We start from the raw sequence: 19,060 nt of genomic DNA on the forward strand, positions 1-19,060 counted from the left end.
TTGGAGGTCGTGCTCTGCTGGAACAACACAGAGCTTCAAAGGAGGGCTCTACCCTGGCAAGAACTCATTTTTACCAAACCAGGCTTCCTAGAAAGGAGAGAAAAGGTTTGATAAAGATAGCAACAACCTACGTTAGCTTCATATTTAAACCCCATCTTCTTCATAACTGTATTTGTGCTCCGAAACCAGGATTTCTCCCCACTGACCTGCAACTTTGAGAGAAAAGATGGAAAGGGGCAGTGAGAAGCACTGAGCTCTTCCCGGGAGACCTTCGCTCTGGTGGCACGAGAGTGTTGCAGGCTTTAAGAATCAGCTTTCTTGTTTCCCCAAGACAAAATAGGCCCTGAAAAGCTATATCTGTGGGACCCACATCTTCCATCTTTGCAAAAAATTAGGATAGAAAATCCAGATCTCACTGTAGCTTGCTGTGGGTACCGAAGTCCGCAGGGCTGCCACGACTCCTACCCTGGGAGGGGGTCTGGGAGGGCTGGGGCCGGGCTGAGAGACTCGGGGCCGGCGAGAACGGTACCTGGGGGGCCGTGACCGGGCTGCGGGAACCCGAGGTCGGTGGCAACGGCACCAGGGGACAGCGGGAGGGGGGCGGGGAGGGATCTCCAGCACTGGAGATACACGAATCTTGGCCTGATGCTGACCTGGCTGTGAGGCTGGGTCCCTGCAGCCCACGCTCTGCTGTGATTCCAGCACGCGGCTGCAGGAGATCCAGGCAGGGATGTGTTCGAACTCATTTAAAGTCTTTCTTAACCTTGATTGGAAGCCCCCCACACACCTTTTGGCGTGAGCCGTGGGGGGCACCGGGGGGTGGGGGGGGCCGTGGCGGGGGTGGGGGCGCCCCGGGCCGCGGGGAAGAGGCGGTCGGTGCCCGGCGGCCCCTTTAAGGCGCGCGGCCCCTTTAAGCCGCGCTCCCCGCCGTTGGCGGCACGAAGCTTCCCGCGAACGTGACGTCACAGCGCGCGCGCGCGCGCCATCGCCGCCCCCTCCACCGGCCCCGCCGCTCCTCCCCTCGCCCCTCCCCACGTGACCGGGCGCCCCCGGCGGCGCGGCGCGGTGACGTCAGCGCGGCGTCGTGCCGCCATTGGCGGGCGGCGCGGGGAGGGGGAGAGGGGGGGCGGTTGTGCGGCGCGCGGCCCCGCCCCCCCCCCGGGCGTGCGCGAGCGGCGGCGCGTGGCAGCGGCGGGAGCGCTGGGAGCGGCCCCGCCATGACCGACTTCAAGCTGGGGATCGTCCGGCTCGGCCGGGTGGCCGGCAAGGTCCGCGCTGCGGCGGGGACCGGGGCTGGGGGGTGTTCCCGGGAAGCGGGGCCGAGGGGGGCGGCGGCGGCGGCGGCCGTGGAGCTGCGGGCCGGGACGCGGTGCGGGGCGGGGGGAGGTACCGAGGGGCCGGCACGGTTAGCGGGACCTGGACCCGCTCGGGGAGACCGGGCCAGGGTACCGGGTGGCGGGGCCGCGGGGTCGGTGGGGCGGCGGGACCGGGCTCTGGGGCCGCGGGACCGGGCTCTGAGGCGGCGGGGGACGGGCTGTGGGGGCCGGGGAGCCGTTGGGGCTGGCGGGACGCGGCGGTCCCGGGGGGCGGGGCCGCTCGGGAGGCGCGTGGAGCTGCGGGGCCCGGGAGAGGCCGACGGGGCGGCTGGTGGCGATACCGGGGAACGGGGTGGGGGGGGGGCAGGAGGCCGGAGGGACTCGGCGCTGCGGGCCGGGGGTCGATGGGACGCGGTGGTACCGGGGGGACGCGGGGCTGTCGTTCCGGTGTTACCGGGAGCGGTCCCGAGCAGCGCTGACGGGGGACACGGTGTTTCAGACCAAGTACACGCTGATTGACGAGCAGGACATCCCGCTGGTGGAGAGCTACTCCTTCGAGGTGAGTTCTCGGTGCTCCCGCCGGTCCCCCGGTGCTGGTCCTGCCGTCCCCGAGTGTCCCTACCGGGGCCGCAGCCTCCCCGGGGCCGTTCCCGACAGCTGCATCCCTCCCTCGGTCCTGCCAGTCTCCCACGCTGCCCCCGGTTCCGTTCCTGCCATCCCCAAGCGCCCCTTCCCCTGGCCGCTGTCCCCTCCTTGTCCCCCCGGTTCTATTCCAGCTGCCCCCAGGTGCCTCTTACCGTGTCCCCAGCCCCTCCTGGTCCTCCCGGTTCTGTCCCGCTGCCCCCACGTGCCTCTGTCCCGGCCACAGCCCCTCCTGGTCCCCCCGGTTCCGTTCCCACTGGCCCCGAGCGCCCCAGCTTGCATCACATCCCTCCCTCCTTGCCTCCCGTTGCCCCTCACTCTGCTGGGTGAGCGATTCCCCAGACTCGGGAGCTGAGCGGTGCCTGCAGGGCTTCTTTTCTCTCTCTGTGCTTATTTAACCTGCTTATGGAAGGGTTCTGCCCCCAAAAAACTTCCCTGCTTTGGGGAGAAAAAGTTGGATGTTATGGAGATTCCAGTGTGGTGCAGGAAAAGTTCTGTGTTTTCTTTTTAAAGGAACATTAGTTTAAACCAAATTTATTCTCTAGTGTTTCAATTTCAGCTTTGTATATGTTCGTGTTTTGAGAACCAATAATTTGTCTTCCCTTGCTTACTTGGGGAAGCTTTAAGAATTTTCTCTCTGCGCTTTGTCCTGGCTGAGCAAAATGTCTTTTTTTTTTTTAACTTTCTATGGGGCTGTATACAAGGTTCCCTCTGGAAGGGGATGGGGGATTCTACGGAGCTGCTGGAAGGGCAGGAGTTGTTGATTACAAAATCCAAACCGAAGGTGGTTTTGAGGAGGGTTGGTGTTGGAGCTTGAGGGCTGCTCCTGGGGCTCTGCCCGCTCCTCTGTGCTGCTGCTGTTCCCTGTCGCTGCTGTTCCCTGTCACTGCTCCACACGAGTGTCCTCGGCGTGTTTGAGCCTTAGCACAGCTCCTGAGCACCAGCACAAAGTTACGCAGCAGAGCAGAGGAACAGGGCAGGACCCGTCCGCTCACGAGCGATCCTGGTTAAATCAGTGTGAGGGAACACTGAGAGGTGTTGGCCGCCCAGATCTGTGCCGGAGCGGGAATGGACCCTATCCCAACAGCTGGATTGGTGCTGTTCTTTCTCCTGGTGGGGCTCCTGCTGGGCACAGCCTCCTCTCTTCCCTTTCCTCTCTTCCCTTTCCTCTCTTCCCTTTCCTCTCTTCCCTTTCCTCTCTTCCCTTTCCTCTCTTCCCTTTCCTCTCTTCCCTTTCCTCTCTTCCCTTTCCTCTCTTCCCTTTCCTCTCTTCCCTTTCCTCTCTTCCCTTTCCTCTCTTCCCTTTCCTCTCTTCCCTTTCCTCTCTTCCCTTTCCTCTCTTCCCTTTCCTCTCTTCCCTTTCCTCTCTTCCCTAATGACAGTAGCAGAGCTGTCTGGGTTCCCAGGGAGGCTGGAAACAACTCAGATTCCATTAAAGTGAAGTGACCTCTGAGAGACAAGCGTTAAATGTGTCTTTCCCACCTCCCAGCGAAGCACGTGCTCTGCTGCCCGGTGTTGGGTGTTCTCATAGCCTCTCCTTTTCCGCAGGCTCGGATGGAAGTAGATGCTGATGGAAATGGTGCTAAAATATTTGCTTACGCCTTCGACAAAAACCGCGGCAGGGGATCCGGCCGTCTCCTGCATGAGCTGCTCTGGTAGGTATCGTAAGGAGAGACAGAAGGTTCACTGAGGTGGAGTTGGCCGCTACCGCCTTGTCTGTTGTTTATTTCTCTGCCTGGAGTATTTTAAGTCTTCTCAGGAGTTTGGAGCTTCCCTCAGTTGGAAACCTCGCATGGGGGAGGCAGAGACCTCATTGTGGTTTGGTTTTGCACTGAACCTTTAGGCAGCTGGGTCTCTAAAAATGTTCTGTGCAGGGAAAGTGGTGACAGGTGAGTGTAAGTCCAGTAGACTGTTTAAATTTGAGAAACGCTGCTAGAACTTGAGTTGGGGTGGGGGAGGAGGGGCTTGGCTCCATTCAGTGGGTGAAAACTAATCTTTTGAGATGATTTTGTCCTGTGTAAGCAGGTAAGTCTGGCACCAGTGAGCACTGGAGAGAGGCAGAACCCTGTATCGCTTCAAAATTTGTGAGCTTCTTTTTTTGTTTCATCTTCTGGGAAGCTGCTTATGGTGCTTCATGTCAGCTGCTATGTTTTGGTTTCTGTGTTCTAGGAATTGCTGCTTGGTAGCCTTTGTAGCTGCCAGGTAAGGTTCTCGCTTGGTCGAGGCAGATTAGTTTGTCGAGCGAGCTAATGTGTTGCTCCTGCTAGGAAATGGATGTATAGAAAACAAGGGGTAAAAGGAAACCCTTACTTGTTTCAACAGCCTTTTTTGAGAAATTAAACCTGTTTTCTGTTCAGTTCCATAAATTTCTTACAAGTTACGGTGCCCAAGATCCAGCTCTGCTTTTTTTGTTGTTACAGGTTCCTTTTTATTCCCTGGTCTTGTCTCTGTACAAGTGGAGGGAGACAGGAAGAATATCAGAGACTCTTATTATTTATGATCTGCTTGTTAAATACGGATTTTAACCCGCGTCTGTTAATGTTTAATCTGGTTCCACATATAACTTTGGTGAAAATTATAATGAAGTTGCCTGCAGTTCTTGGGGTGAATCACTGTCAGCTCCTGCTAACTGTGCACCTCATACAGCAATAATTGTCTGTAAGCAACACTAAACAGCATCTTAAAGTTATTCCAGTTGCCTTGTGAAGGCTGTGGAGATGATGACAGTCCAGCTGTTTGCTCATTACTCAGCCCAGTCATTGCCTCTTCTCGTTTGTTTTACTTAAATTAGGAAACAATTCTAACGTATTCAGTTAGGTAATTCAAATTGTGTCACTCCAGCATGCACTGGAGTTAAAAAATCTGAGATTGTGTCTGTAATCAGGATTTTTGAAAGTTATCAAGGCAGGACATGAACTGCAGCGGAGCTGTGAGTCTGAGGCTGCAGAGACAAATTCTTTGACTAGAAAATGTGAAGTATTTCAGTGGTTCCTGTCAATTCGGTTTGCTCCCTTTGGGATGTGTGGTTTGCTGGGATCTCTAATTACAAGCTAACACAGTGCAGGTCAGTACGCATCTGATCGGCCCTCTGATGGCTTTAGAAAGCCTGGTGGCTGCAGGGGCTGTGTAGTTACTGCCCCTCCTGAACAGAATGGCAGTGTTGTCTGCGTTCAGCTCTACTGGCTGCACTGGGCACTGCTTTGAAAACAAAACTGAAATGCATTTTAGTGGCGGTTCCTTCCCTCTGCAAGGAGCGATGTGAAGAGTCTGGAGCCTTGGAGAGACAGGAGAGATGCGCAGCAGCAGTCAGTGCTCTTTCCAGTGCCAGCCTTGCTGCTCAAGTACGTTAAAAGCAAAGAACTTTGCTACTCTCTGAATATCCTCTGCTCTGGTGAGAGCTTGCCTGGCGCCCTGCACTTGGTTCTGGAGTCCTCAGCACAGGAAGGACATGGAGCTGTTGGAGTGAGTGGAGAGGAGGCCACGGAGATGATCCAAGGGCTGGAGAACCTCCTGTATGAACCTGAAAGAGTTGGGCTTGTTCAGCCTGGAGAAGAGAAGGCTCTGGGGAGACCTTAGAGCAGCTTCCAGTGCTGAAAGGGGCTCCAGGAAGGCTGGGGAGGGGCTCTTGATCAGGGACTGCAGGAATAGGGCGAGGGGCAGTGGTTTTCAGCTGAAAGAGGGGAGATGGAGAGGAGATCTTAGGAAGAAATGTTTTGCTGTGCAGGTGGGGAGGCCCTGGCCCAGGTTGCCCAGAGCAGGGGTGGCTGCCCCATCCCTGCAGGTGTTGAAGGCCGGGTTGGATGGGGCTTGGAGCAACTGGATCGAGTAGGAGGTGTCCCTGCCCATGGCAGGAGGTGGAACTGGGTGTGCTTCAATATCCCTTTCAGCTCAAACTATTCCACGATTCTATGAACTTGAATTATTACAGGTGTTGGAGTGTGATTTAACTATTCCTCCCAACCCCCCCCCCCGCCAAAGAATTAGCTCACCCTGAAAAAAAACAACCTGATTATGTGCTTCTGGTTTAGGACACAGTGAGCAGGCATGTTGGGTAATACTGCAAATACAGCAGGTTTTAAAATGATTTATTTATTTTTAATTTAGTAAAATGAGTACCTTTGTTCACATGGTTTGGCCCTCGGAATAGGCAGCTGATTGCTACCAAAGCTGCAGCAATGGCTGGGACCTTCTGCTCCCCTTCTGAGCCCTCCTGCCAGTCTCTGTGGAATGGGAACCATTGGCTGGAACACACCCACACTTGCTGCAAATATTCCTTCAGCAGAGCTCCCTGCAGCCTCTCCTGCTCACTTTGTTGCCAGCGTGGACCGTTAGCGGCGCAGAGCTTGAAAGTCTTGGGCTGGGGACTGGCAGGATGAGTCTGGCGCCCTGTTCCCTGTATAGAAATCCCAGCTTGCTTTATTTTGGCTGGATGTAGAGATGTTCGCTCGGGAACAGCAGCACCAGATTAGTCATAATTATCACTAACTGTGTGTTCAAAAAGATATCCAAGACCCAATTTCTCATTTTATTTTTTTTTTTAGAGCACTTTGCATCACTGTGCTTGTAACCTACCCAGTTATGCTCCCGTTGGCTGGAGTGGCTGTTGTCTCCATTTGGCATGTTTATTACAGGCCTCACTTTGTAAGTTAGTTCCTGAAATACAGGAGCAGCATCCCATTAACTCAGACTAGCTTTCCATTGGGGATTTTGCTTGACATCTTGTAGGAACTTGGATGTGGTGGGGGAGGCAGAAGCTGGGGCGCTGCAGGAGAGCTGGTGGCGATACTGAGGCTGTTCCTGCTCTGTCCCCTTTGGCAAGGGGATGGGGGATTCCTCTCTGAGCCCATCCTGTGCTGCACATTTCCAGTTCCTTTGTGGAGATGGGCCGTGCTGCATGCTTTTGAAGCATTGGTCTGGGGAGAGGAATCGTAGGTGCTTGTGTATTCAAAGGTTGCTCGGTTTTATATGGACAAAGAGGACTGTCCTGAATTTGCTGGTGCTAATTCAGGTATCTCGGTCAGGGGTGCTGTTAACACTGCATTGGTCATCAGTGAGACCCGGTTTCCACATTTACCTCAAGACCTTTGTTACTTTTGAGGCAATAGAAATGCTGACAGCAGTGTAGACATGTCGGGGTTTATACAAGCAAGGGAACTGGGCTCTGTGCTGCTGAGTGTTACCCATATTTGCTTCTGGAGGGTTGTGGACACAGACTTGGGCTTTTTAGGAGCAGTGCTAGGCATGTGCTGTTCTGCTGTGGCTTTCTGGTGTCACAAACCATCTCTTGTAATCCCCTTTCTTCCAGCTCCAGCATTTCTTAATCTGTCATTATCTAATCCATTTTAAAAGTATTTCTAATGTGGTGTCAAGTCTCCTCTCCTCTCTTTCTCCCCCTGCACAGTTTGCTCGGAGCCTTTTGTCTTCTCCCAAATTCCTCATCCGGATCCCATCTCTTGTTGGCCCTGTGTCCTAGTTTCAGTCTAAGGACCTGGACTCCTTCCCTGGCTCCGACTCTGACACTGCTCCCCTCTATCCCTCTGGGACCGGATGCTTTCTGGGGTCCCACTTGCAGCTCACTGAATTCCCAGTTTGCTTTCCCAGACCCTCCGATAGTCTTCAACAAATCCAAAGTAGCTTTTCCCTCTTCAGGCATTTCAGCAGACTCCTTTCCAGAGTTTGTTGGCTTTTGGAGGAAGTGTCCTCCCCTAAAGGAGGATTTTATTCCTCTTGCCTTCAGAGAGGAGAGCTTCTTCGTCTTCTCCAAAGGCCCAGCAGGCTCTGTGTTGGGGCTCCACACTTCCCAGGCTGTTCTGGGAGGAACGGCTTTGCCTGGGAGCTGGCTCATGGGCTGTGTGCAGCCCCTCCAGGGGAATTGTATTCCTGGAATTCTAGAAAGTTTTGGGGCGTATGTGAATTGTGATCGTGTTTCTTTCCCCCAAGGTTTGTGATTTACCCGTATCTGGATGGCTTTTGACAAAGAAAGCAAAAGATTGCATTCGTCATTGTCTGTCACGTTGAAATTAATTTCCCTGCTCCACCGGATAATGCAAGAGATTTGTAAAGGGAGGGAAAAAGTGGGAATTTTCTAACTCGGGTAGATTCTATCTCTTCAAAATTGGATGAGCCCTTTGAACTGAAATTTTCAGCAACCACTGAGATGGAAGCAGCATCCAAAGTTGGTGAAGTTGTAGTTTTGGTGAAGCATCCAAAAGTTGGGTGAAGTTGTAGGTGCCTGTGGGAATGGTCTCCTAGAAAGAAACGCTGGGTAACCCTCAACCCGTGCTCTCAGTTTTGCATTGTCTTTGAGTGCCACCTCACGGCATGGGAGTCACCAGAACCTGTCTGAGCCTCCCGTTTGAGGTGGGATGGAGATTGCTGCAAGAAGTGATGCGGAAACTCACCCAGGCATAAGGGTGCTTGACAGTGAACGTGAGACTTAATGAAATGGAGAAGGGAAAGGTGAAAAGAAGGTAGAATGGGAAATGAAAGCTGTTAAAGGCAATAGGGAAGAACCGCAGTAGGACTTGTTGTGCAGCCGTCCTCCTTGCCTGTGGTCCTGCCTCGGTTTTGGGAGAGTTTCCATCAGTGTCTCTTGGTCAGCTGTGGGGTAATCCTGAGCTTTCTATGTGTACACGCAATTAGAGTGGAAGAACCAATTGCAGATGTGGTGAAGCCTCTGTCCTATTGCTTATTAGGAGCCTTTTCTCCATAAATAACAAACTCTGTGACTTCACACCAGTGCCAGAGCTGCAGAAGTGTGTCTTGATAGAACTTCCTATTAAAATAATAAAACAGTGTTGGCATCTTTCAGGTCTGCTCTGTGGAACACAATAATTAAATGGATGCTCTTGCAGTAACTGGAGTAGTCAGCTTGGGAATTTCCTTTGCAATATGCTTAGAGTTAAAATATACCATGATTGTCTTTTGATCCCTCTAATTTTAATAAAAATAACATCCTGGAACAAGTTTCTTCTGGGAGCTGAAACACTTGAAGGATCTGATCTGCTGGCAACCCAAGTTTTGCTATGACTTTTGGTGCCACCGGACAGCAGGCTGGAATGTAGGACGTCTGCTGGAATTAGGATTGGTCTTTGCTTTTTACCTGTGGAGTCTCGTTCATCACTGACCTTCAGGTTGGTTTTGTCTCTTCCAGGGAGAGACACCGGGGAGGGATCGCTCCGGGATTTCAGGTGGTACATTTGAATTCAGTGACCGTGGACAACCGTCTAGACAATCTGCGCCTGGTTCCTTGGGGGTGGAAACCCAAAGCTGAAGAAGTCTCCAGCAAACAAAGGTAAGGCAATATTCAGCAGTCACAAAACTTGAGAATATCCTTCCTTTAGTGATTTTCATCTCGGCAGAGCCTATTTTTATTTGACTCGACTGCTTACACGTCACTGCCCCTCTTGGCTTCCTCACCTGGGAATCATAGTTTGGGTTGGAAAGGACCTTAAAGATCATCCAATTCCGACCCCTCTGCCATGGGCAGGGACACCTCCCAGTGCATCAGGCTGCCCAAGGCCCATCCAGCCTGGCCTTGAACGCCTGCAGGGACGAGGCAGCCACACCTGCTCTGGGCAACCTGGGCCAGGGCCTCCCCACCCTCATTGTAAAGAAATTCCTCCTTATGTCCAGTCTGAATCTGCCCCTCTCAGTTTACACCCATTCCCCCTTCTCCTGTCACTCCAAGCCTTTGTAAACAGTCCCTCCCCAGCTTTCTTGTAGCCCCCTCAGGCACTGGAAGGTTGCTGGGAAGCGGAGTTAGTGCTTGCTGTTTGTGCTGGCTGTGCAGGGACCGTCTTACCCCATGGTGTTCCGTGAGGTCCTGGTGTCCCAGATGTTGTCCCTGCAGTAGAGGAGTAGCCCTGCGTTCTCTTCCACTCGAGCGATGGCATCTGGGTGTGCTGAACTCAGCCTGCAGATTTTACTGGTGTGCTGCTCGCTCTTGTCCTCGGGCACTGATGTTCGAACACAACCTGTAGAACCCAGCAGCCGCAAAATGCTCGCGCTGCAATCATGCAGTTGTGTTGAAAACAAAGTGAGTTCCTGCTCTCAGCTCTGTTGCCTTTCACTTAGGGTATGGGAACTTCCTACACGCTGTGTAGCACCCGTGTTACTCAGAGGACATCAGACTTTTAATGTCAGGATGGATTTGTTTGATTTATGATGTCAGGCAGGTGCGTTCGTTCTTGGTGGGAGACCTGTAGGCTTCATATCACACCAGGCACTTCTCAGCAGCTCCCACAAGACAGGGATGTTCAGAGCTTATTAAACTGATCTCAAGGAGATGGAGTGCATGCAATGTTCCTGCCCTCGCGTCTTCCTGTGAGTTCAGGAACAAGAAAGACTTAAAGCTGTTTGCAACTTTTTTGCATTTAGGCTGAAATAACCCTGAAAGGATGTTCTGTTTGAGGAGTGGATGTAGTCTGATGCAATGTTAACCCTACCTACTTTATTAATGAATTTGGAATTAGTTTCCCTGTGTGCTAATTATGAATGTATGGACCAAACTTTTACTACTTTTTTTTCCAGGGAACAAAGTCTGTACTGGCTGGCAATCCAACAGCTCCCGACAGATCCTATAGAAGAGCAGTTCCCTGTCCTGAATGTCACACGCTATTACAACGCTAACGGGGATGTGGTGGAGGAGGAGGAGAACTCGTGCACGTATTACGAATGTCATTACCCCCCATGCACCATGATCGAAAAGCAGGTGCGTTCAGAATTGCTGACACTGAGCACGTTGTGGCTCAGGCTGCTGTATGTGTCCAGGGATTTGCTCCTTCAAATGGAAAGCTTCGCATGTGCCATTCGGTTGCTGAAAGTGATGATTCTTTTTAACTCGAGTTTGCTTTGGCATGAATCCTCGGAGCATGTGATGGTTTTTGGTTTGAGAGAATGTAGTTCCAAACTGGAATAAGAAATGACCAGGTGGTTTACCGGGAGGAGTGGAATTTCTGCAGAGTGTATGAAAAGTCAGGTGGAAGCGTTCCTGTAGGGACCCAGAGCTGGAATCAGCAAGCAGCTGTATAGAACAGGAAAAAGCTTTGGAAGAGCTTTTAGGCAGTAGTGGAATGAAAAAAATAACATGCTTGACCTTTTCTGAGAAGAGGGTGAATTTGAGTGGCCTCTACTGGGGTGAACTGTAGGAAAGCTGGTTCCTGTTTGCTGTAGGTGGGTGAATCGAAGGCACAGACAGAGAATGGCAGAGAATGAGGTGACCGGGGGCTGTGCCTCTCTCAGATATCTTTGCTTTTCTTGTGATAACAAATGCTGAGTAGGAAAAAATCATTGCGTTCCACTTGTGGGAAGGGAACACTTGCTAAAATGGTCTTGAATGCCCTCAGTTTGCAAAAGAGTGAGCTTTACTTTTTATTTGTGGCTACACGTGAAAGCTTCCTGGGTAACCGTAAGTTGGGCAATGACTGAGGTAGTGCAGCGCTCATAATTATGAATTTAAGCTGTTTGTAGTTGAAAACAGAACTTAAGTTGGCAAAACAGTAGCAGTACGGGACAAAATGTGAATCATAGAATCACAGAATGGTTGGGTTGGAGGGACCTTAAAGCTCATCCCTTTCCAACCTCCTCCCATGGGCAGGGACACCTCCCACTGAATCAGGTTGCCATAATATGCGAGAACAACTGCAAAAATCAAGCACACACAATTACTTCAAGACCTGTTGCTGCTCTGACGCTCCTAGTGGGGTGCTCATGTTTGTGGTGGGCGACTGGATCATAAACCTACTGGGACAGCGATGCAGGGTGCTCCTTGGCACCAAGCAGGCTCACTAATGCTCTCTTGTGTTCTTCCTAGTTACGTGAATTCAACATTTGTGGCCGATGCCAGGTAGCGAGGTACTGTGGGTCACAATGCCAGCAGAAGGACTGGCCCGCTCACAAGAAACACTGTCGGGAGAAGAAACGGACCTTCCAGCAAGAGCTTGGACCAGAACGATGACCGGGTGGCAGAGGCCTCTTAGCAGCAGGATTCCTTCTCAAAGGCATTGGATTCTTGCTTTTGCACAGTAATGACAGACTGCTCATTGAAGCCAGAGGCACTGAAGAAAAAAATAAACCCTGTGATGCTTGAGCGGAACGGCTGACTGGGCTGAGCCAGCTCTGACTGGTGCTGTGGAAAGGGATCGGGTCTACCCTTCCAGTATTATATTCTCAAGCAAAAAGACTACTGTGGAGGCTCCAGGCAGGAAGCTTCTCCTTATTTATATGTTAATACATTTGTAAACTCGTGTACAGTTTTTGTTAGAAATTCTTGATAGGACTCATTACTGTAACGTTTGATGAGAACACATTGTGGCCTGAAACTTTAAAAAAAAAAAAAAAAGACAAAAAAAAAATCTTGTAGCAAAAGCTTTTCCTCCCACGTGGCTATAGAAGTGTCCGTGGCTGTGCCGAGGCCAGCAGGCAGGCTCCGACAGCGGCAGTGACCGGAGAACTCTGCATGGAAGCTATATTTAAAACAAAACAAAAAGAAAAGGGGCGAACAAAAAGTAAAGGTTGGAATGAATCATTGTCTACTCTCTAGTTTTCTCCCATTCCCTTCCAGCTGCTCTCACAGCACAGTCGCGCTCGGACGTCGGAAATACCTCCTCAGTAGGACCCAGTGCGCCAGGATCCAGAGCGTAGGGACCATGTGGGATCTGTGCGTGCGGGCGAGCTGTGCCTGTCGCTCCCGAGAGGGGCTGCTGGGACCCTGCTGTCAGCAGCCAGGAGTTTTGGAAAGCCCAATTAGCTCTACAAAACCTTTGTATATAGGGTAGTCATAGGGAAGCTCAGGTAGTCAGCTGTGTGTGGATGTGGTTGCCTTGTGGCTTCCCCATAAGCATAGCAAATACTGTAGTGATGTGCAGGTATGTTTAAATGATTGAATATTTGGTAATTTGAGTTATTTATTCATTTTTTAAAGAGTTGCCATCAGTCCAAGGATCTTTTTGATTTTTTTTTTATGTAGCAATGAGTGAAATACTATGGGAGGAGGCCTCTATCTTGCCAACACCATCCTGTGTCTCTTTTCAGACACTGTCACGTATCGTCTTGAGAGGATATTCTTTTTCATTTGTACATTAGAACTATAAGGAATATAAACTGAGTTTCCTGCCGAGCGAAGCAGGTAACTGTAGTGCCAGGTGTTAGTCTTGCTGTGCAGTAGAATGTGAGCTGCTGAATGCAGAGCCTTTCTCGGAGAGCTGGTGAAATAGGTATTTAGGGTTTTTTTGTTTGTTTGTAAGAGCCGTTAATAATTTAATTTTGCAATCAGGATTCCCTTTGCCACTTTGTGTCACAATGTTCGTCTTGTTTGTATTCAATTTGTTAGAAAATGGATCTGCTGTGGACTTCCAACATTATCTTGTTTCTAATATCTGCACAGGAAGCGCTTTATTGTGAGCATTGGAGTGGGGTTTTGTGCGCTGGCTTTGAGCATCTTAGGAAATAACAGCTTCTGAGGCTTCCTGCTGGAGGTTCACTTGGTAGGGACATCGCCAACTTGCAACTTTTAAATCCTGATTCTACTGTAACTTTTCTTTTTAGCAGCTGAAAATGCCCTAAAGTGTGAAGAAGTCAAGCAGGACCTAACCAAGTTTTCCTGTAATGCATGATTTTTTTTTTAAGGAAACATTCAATTATTTGGTTTAATTGAACTGTATGGTTTTTGGTGAAGATAAAATCGGGATATAAGGAATTTTTTTTTTAATTATTATTTGAGATAATCCATTTAAAAGGGCAGAAATACCAGCTCTGTTTTTTTTCTTGCCTTTTTAAAGGCTGTCATTTGTCATGGCAATTTTCCATTGTGTTACCAGTAATCATGTTTTGCAAAGTGAAGCTCAGTTTTAGTGCATTTAAAGACTTCAGCACCGAGCAGGGAAAACGGCTGCAATGGTTCCTAACGTTTGTGGTGTTGCTGCAGTGAGAAATAAGGACAAAGCTGGGCTGCAGAGAACTTATGGTGGGGAACAGGTAGGTTCCTCTTGAGCAGCAGATGAAAGAAATGAAGGAAGGATCACACCGCAGCTGAAGTTCCAAAAATGGTGGGGTGCTAGAGGTAATCCTGATCCCAGTGGATGAGGAGGGGGTGGGATGAAAGGAGAGGGTGGAGGAGGTGGGAAGGGAGGATGCTTACTAGGTTAGGAGTCTGTTAGACCATCAGCCAGATGGAAAGGAACAAGGTGCCTGAACATGCTGAAAGAGCTTAGTGCAGTACCAGTGGGTAACCTTTGGCTCCAGACCCTCCTTGTGCCACAGGAGGGAAGTGGCTACAGGGATTCTGACATTTAGAAAGGTCCTAGGGGGACTGCAGTAAGCGCGTCGCTGCCTGCAGGACAGGTTTTCCTGTTGTGAGTTGTGAGATCAACAATTCCAGCAGATCTCTGACAGACATCTCCTTTTTCTGTGAGGGGCGGCAGAAAAGAGCCAGTTACACGTGAGCGTGGCAGCTCTGCTCCATACAGCCTGCGTGGTTTTGTAAAGGACCTTCTTTCCCCTCTTGAGCCAGGCTGACGTGGGTGTCCTCATATCCAGAACACTCGTACTGCACAGGCCTGCTCTCCAGGTAAACAAACCAGTCAAGGACTCACCCTGATGGAGATGCATCTATCTCTTATTCCTTGGTTTCTGAAGAACAGAGTACTCTACACAGCCCTTATTCACCTGTGGACCAAAGCAAAGCTTAATGAATCAGGTTTCCTAGCCAGGAATGTCTGTTTGGAAGGGGAGTTCCCAAACACTTGCTGGGCTATGAGAATATGGAGAGAGAGAGACAGTGAGTGCAGTGGCTTAGGACCAGGGCATTCAGCACCTCCACAGCATCTTGCACAGCTCTCTGTCTCTAAGCTGTGGTGCCTGGCAAGCAGCTTGAGGATCTGTGGATTCATGTGCTTTTGGGGAGACAGAATTAGGCTGTGTAGGCCAGTGCAGTCCTGCTGGCTTTGCCACCAGCTGTGCTGCTACGTCCTTGAGAATGCACGTGGCATCTTGTGCAGCTGATGGGGATCTTGAGTCCCCAGGAGCGGGTGAACACCCATGTGGTGAAAGCAAGTTCTAGGAGGGACCCCATGGACTTCTAGACCCTTCAGGAGAGTTCCAGCTCACGTCAGGAACCTGCAGCGCTACCGAGGCTGCCACAACAGGGCTGCACACCTCGTGTAAATGCATCGTGAAAGCCTGGTGCTTCCCCCAGTCATTCCCTTCTATCCTAGCAGAGGCAGGTATTACCAATCCCAGACATTTCAAAGTCACAATTCGAGCAGATAAAAACCATGGCTGACTTAGGGAACACACAGTCTGAAATACAAAGTCTTGCAGGGCTCAGTGTTTCCTTTTTGGTGTTTGAGGCTTTAATGCCCCCATGGGATTGTACTTGCAAGTTTTCTCCGTGGTGGTGTAATTTTAAATGAAACTGGTGAAGGTAAAAGGAGCAGCTTAAACACTTGTGGTGGCCTGGAGATGGTGCAAGACAGCAAATTGGGACCAGCAGCAAGAACCTATAAAAACAGCATTGAGAGAGTAGAAAAGGATGTTGGTGTGATTAACAGCAGCATGGGGAATGATTGTAGGGTAGAAAGAGATCTTTTATAAACTGAACTTGTGTCCAAAAGTAGAAAATTGAAAAAATAAGATTTGGCAAGTGAGGAAAAAAGCAAGCAAACAAAAAAGCCTCCAAACCCTAAAATAGTGCAAAGGAAAAGAATGTGAAGAACGTCCAAGTCATAAAACTTACACAAATAATTTGGAAAATATCAGGACTGCTGGAGTCAGATGTGATGCATGGTAACGGAGAAGGTGTGACCTAAAGATGAAGTTCCAGCAGAAAAAAACAAGGAAATTGTTTGCACAAATGTTTGCTGGGAAAGAGGTGAGGGAGTTCACACGAGTGTTTCCATATGAGGAGCTCAACAGAGAATTTGTTTCAAACTGAAGCGCTTCTAGGAGCGATTCAAGTTCAAACGAAATGAGCAGTGACGAGTCCCCAGGACCAGATGGTGCCACCTACAAGCTCCCAGTGAGCTCCAGGATGAATAAACTGAGCTGCCAACTGGTAACCTCTCCGTACCCACAACAAATGTGACAACAGCTGCTGGAATGAGTTTCAGGGCGGGTGTGGCAAACCATAGCCAGGTGAATATGGCACTTCAGCTCAGCAAATTTGTGGATGCAGCATCAATGGATAAATATTGGGAATTGTTTTAATGGTGTCAGTGAGCTGGAAATAAAGGGAATTTGATTGGCACAGTCTGCTCTTGATCGTGCATCTGCTCAAAAAAGACAAAAAGCTGCTATGGGAAAAGGGGAATGTCATCACCTGGACAGACAACTGCTGAAAAGATGGGAAACAAAGGCTTAAAGGAAGTTGTTTTTTTTGTTTCGGTGGAAGGAAGGGAACAGCTGGGTGCCCGATATATTAAAAAGTAATTGGGGAAAAAGTAATGAATCAGAAAGGTGACAACATCCACTGCAGAGGTTATTCAGTGTAATAATAATGTACTAAAGGGTGAATGAGGAATTGCAGAAGGATCTTATGAGAGGCAGACTGGGGGGTGAAATTCTGTGTCAATTAATGTACTGTTGCTTACGGGATAACATTGAAAGAGCCCTAAGCTGATGGTTTCACTCTGCAATGAGACCTTTGGGTGGTGAAACACAGTCCTGTAGGAATTCCTGCTTGGGAGAGCAACCCAGGCTGGAGGGGTGGATGGAGAGCAGAGATGAGCGCTGTGGGATACAGTGGCTGTGTGCCACATTCTGGGCACGCAGTTCCATCTGGGAAAGCACTGTGAGGGAAGGGGAAAGGCTTGGGCAGGGAACAGGAGTCCTGCCAAGGCCCAGCTTCAGCCATGTCTCTGCTCTGCAAGAGAGAGGAGGGAGAGGGATATAAAAATCTATAGTCTAGAAAAATCACAGGATAATTTGAGTTGGAAGGGACCTCAAAGCCCATCCAGTTCCACCCTTTGCCATGGGCAGGGACACTTACCACTGGATCAGGAGGCTCAGAGCTCCATCAGCCTGGCCTTGAACACCTCCAGGGATGGGGCAGCCACCACTTCTTATGAGAGCAGAGCAGAGGGCCAGAATCCCCTCCCTCGCCTTGCTGGCCTCACTGCTCTGGATGCAGCCCAGCACCCCGAGTCCTTCCCTTCAGGGCTGCTCTAAGCAGGCAGAAGGAGGATGCCAAGTGAACACCTGTGCTGGTTTCTCTCTACAGCTAACACTAAGCAGCAGTTCTAAGCCGGACGAGTGTTTAGGGTGCAGGCCGTTGCCCACAGGACAATGTGTTTGGAAGGAGTGCTCTGGTAAGACCTCACCTGGAGCCCCGTGTCCAGTTCTGGTGTTCTCAGCACAGAAAGGACATGGAGCTGTTGGAGCGAGTGCGGAGGAGGCCACGGAGATGATTGAGGGCTGGAGCACCTCCCTCATGAAGACAGGCTGAGGGAGTTGGGCTTGTTCAGCCTGGAGAAGAGAAGGTAGAAATGAAATTTAGTGGCAGTTCCTTCCCTCTGCAAGGAGCGATGTGAAGAGTCTGGGGCCTTGGAAAGACAGGAGAGATGCGCAGCAGCAGTCAGTGCTCTTTCCAGCGCCAGCCTTGCTGCTCAGGTATGTTAAAAGCAAAGAACTTTGCTACTCTGTGAACGTCCTCTACTCTGCTCTGGTGAGAGCTTGCCTGGAGCCCTGCACTTGGTTCTGGAGTCCTCAGCACAGGAGTCATAGAATCGCTAGGTTGGAAAAGTCCTCTTAGATCATTGAGTCCAACCATTCCTATCTGCCACTAAACCATGTCCCTGAGCACCTTGTTTACCCAAAACATCTCCAGGGATGTGGACTCAATCACCTCCCTGGGCAGCATTTGCCAGTGTATGATGACCCTTTCTGTGAAAAACTTTTTCCTGATATTGATGCTGTGAAAAAGGCCAAACTCAATAATCAATGCCAATTTGATTATTAAGCAGTTATTGCTTTAATAAATTGTATGACATCAGACACACAGGGAATCTTTTTGCCTTGTGTGTGTGTCTGTTGAGGCTGGTTACAGGACTTTTATACTGGTTAAACATACATATTCACATAGATTCTGAGAAACATTGGTTACACATTCTGGAAATATTGGTTAAACATACATAGAACTCATTATCATATCTTATCATCCACTCTCAAATGTACATCATAGTTCCTTCGTGTCTTCAGAATCCTCAGATGCTCTTTAACTTGTCTCCTTCCTCATTGTGTCCTTGTCACAGAATCACAGAACAGTTCGGGTTGGAAAGGACTCTAAAGATCATCCTGTTCCAACCCGCCTGCCCTGGGCAGGGACACCTCCCACTGGATCAGGGGCTCCAAGGCCCATCCAGCCTGGCCTTGAACCCCTCCAGGGATGGGGCAGTTGCCTCCCCACTCTCATTGTGAAGAAATTCCTCCTTATGTCCAGTTTAAATCTGCCCCTCTCCAGTTCATACCCATCCTCCTTTGTCCTGTCACCATAAGCCTTTGTAAACAGCCCCTCTCCAGCTTTCTCGTAGCCCCTTCAGGGACTGGAAGGTCGCTATAAGGTCTCCTTGGAGCCTTCTCTTCTCCAGGCTGAACAACCCCAACTCTCTCAGCCTGTCCTTGTATGGGAGCTGCTCCAGCCCTCGGATCATCTCCGTAGCCTCTTCTGGACTCCTCTAACAGCCCCATGTCCTTGTTATGCTGAGGATTCCAGAACTGGACACAATCCTCCAGATCCATACGAGGCCAGGCTGAGGGAGTTGGGGTCGTTCAGCCTGGAGAAGGCTCCAAGGAGACCTTAGAGCAGCTTCCAACGCTGAAAGGGGCTCCGGGAGAGCTGGGGAGGGGCTCTTGATCGGGGGGGGGGGGGGGGGGGGCAGGGACAGGCTGAGGGGGATGGTTTTCAGCTGCAAGAGGGGAGATTGAGATGAGATCTTAGGGAGAAATGTTTTCCCGTGAGGGTGGGGAGGCCCTGGCCCAGGTTGTCCAGAGCAGGGGTGGCTGCCCCATCCCTGCAGGGGTTCCAGGCCAGGCTGGATGGGGCTTGGAGCCCCTGATCCAGTGGGAGGTGTCCCTGCCGGAGCTCCCGGTCCCGGTTCCGGGGCGGC

At 50.6% G+C, this 19,060-nt stretch overlaps 1 protein-coding gene across 1 annotated transcript; it reads left to right on the forward strand.

Annotated features, from left to right (window-relative positions):
• The first annotated feature begins 1,129 nt into the window (after positions 1 to 1,129).
• Positions 1,130 to 14,015, forward strand: ZMYND19 (zinc finger MYND-type containing 19). Its single transcript, XM_069873332.1, has 6 exons — positions 1,130 to 1,268; positions 1,816 to 1,875; positions 3,507 to 3,613; positions 9,112 to 9,252; positions 10,491 to 10,671; positions 11,773 to 14,015. The coding sequence occupies exons 1-6, from the start codon at positions 1,218 to 1,220 to the stop codon at positions 11,914 to 11,916; spliced, it is 684 nt and encodes a 227-aa protein (XP_069729433.1). The 5' UTR covers positions 1,130 to 1,217; the 3' UTR covers positions 11,917 to 14,015.
• Positions 14,016 to 19,060: the final 5,045 nt, after the last annotated feature.

The sequence above is a fragment of the Phaenicophaeus curvirostris genome, chromosome 20 (genome assembly GCF_032191515.1).
Source record: "Phaenicophaeus curvirostris isolate KB17595 chromosome 20, BPBGC_Pcur_1.0, whole genome shotgun sequence".
NCBI lineage: Eukaryota > Metazoa > Chordata > Aves > Cuculiformes > Cuculidae > Phaenicophaeus > Phaenicophaeus curvirostris.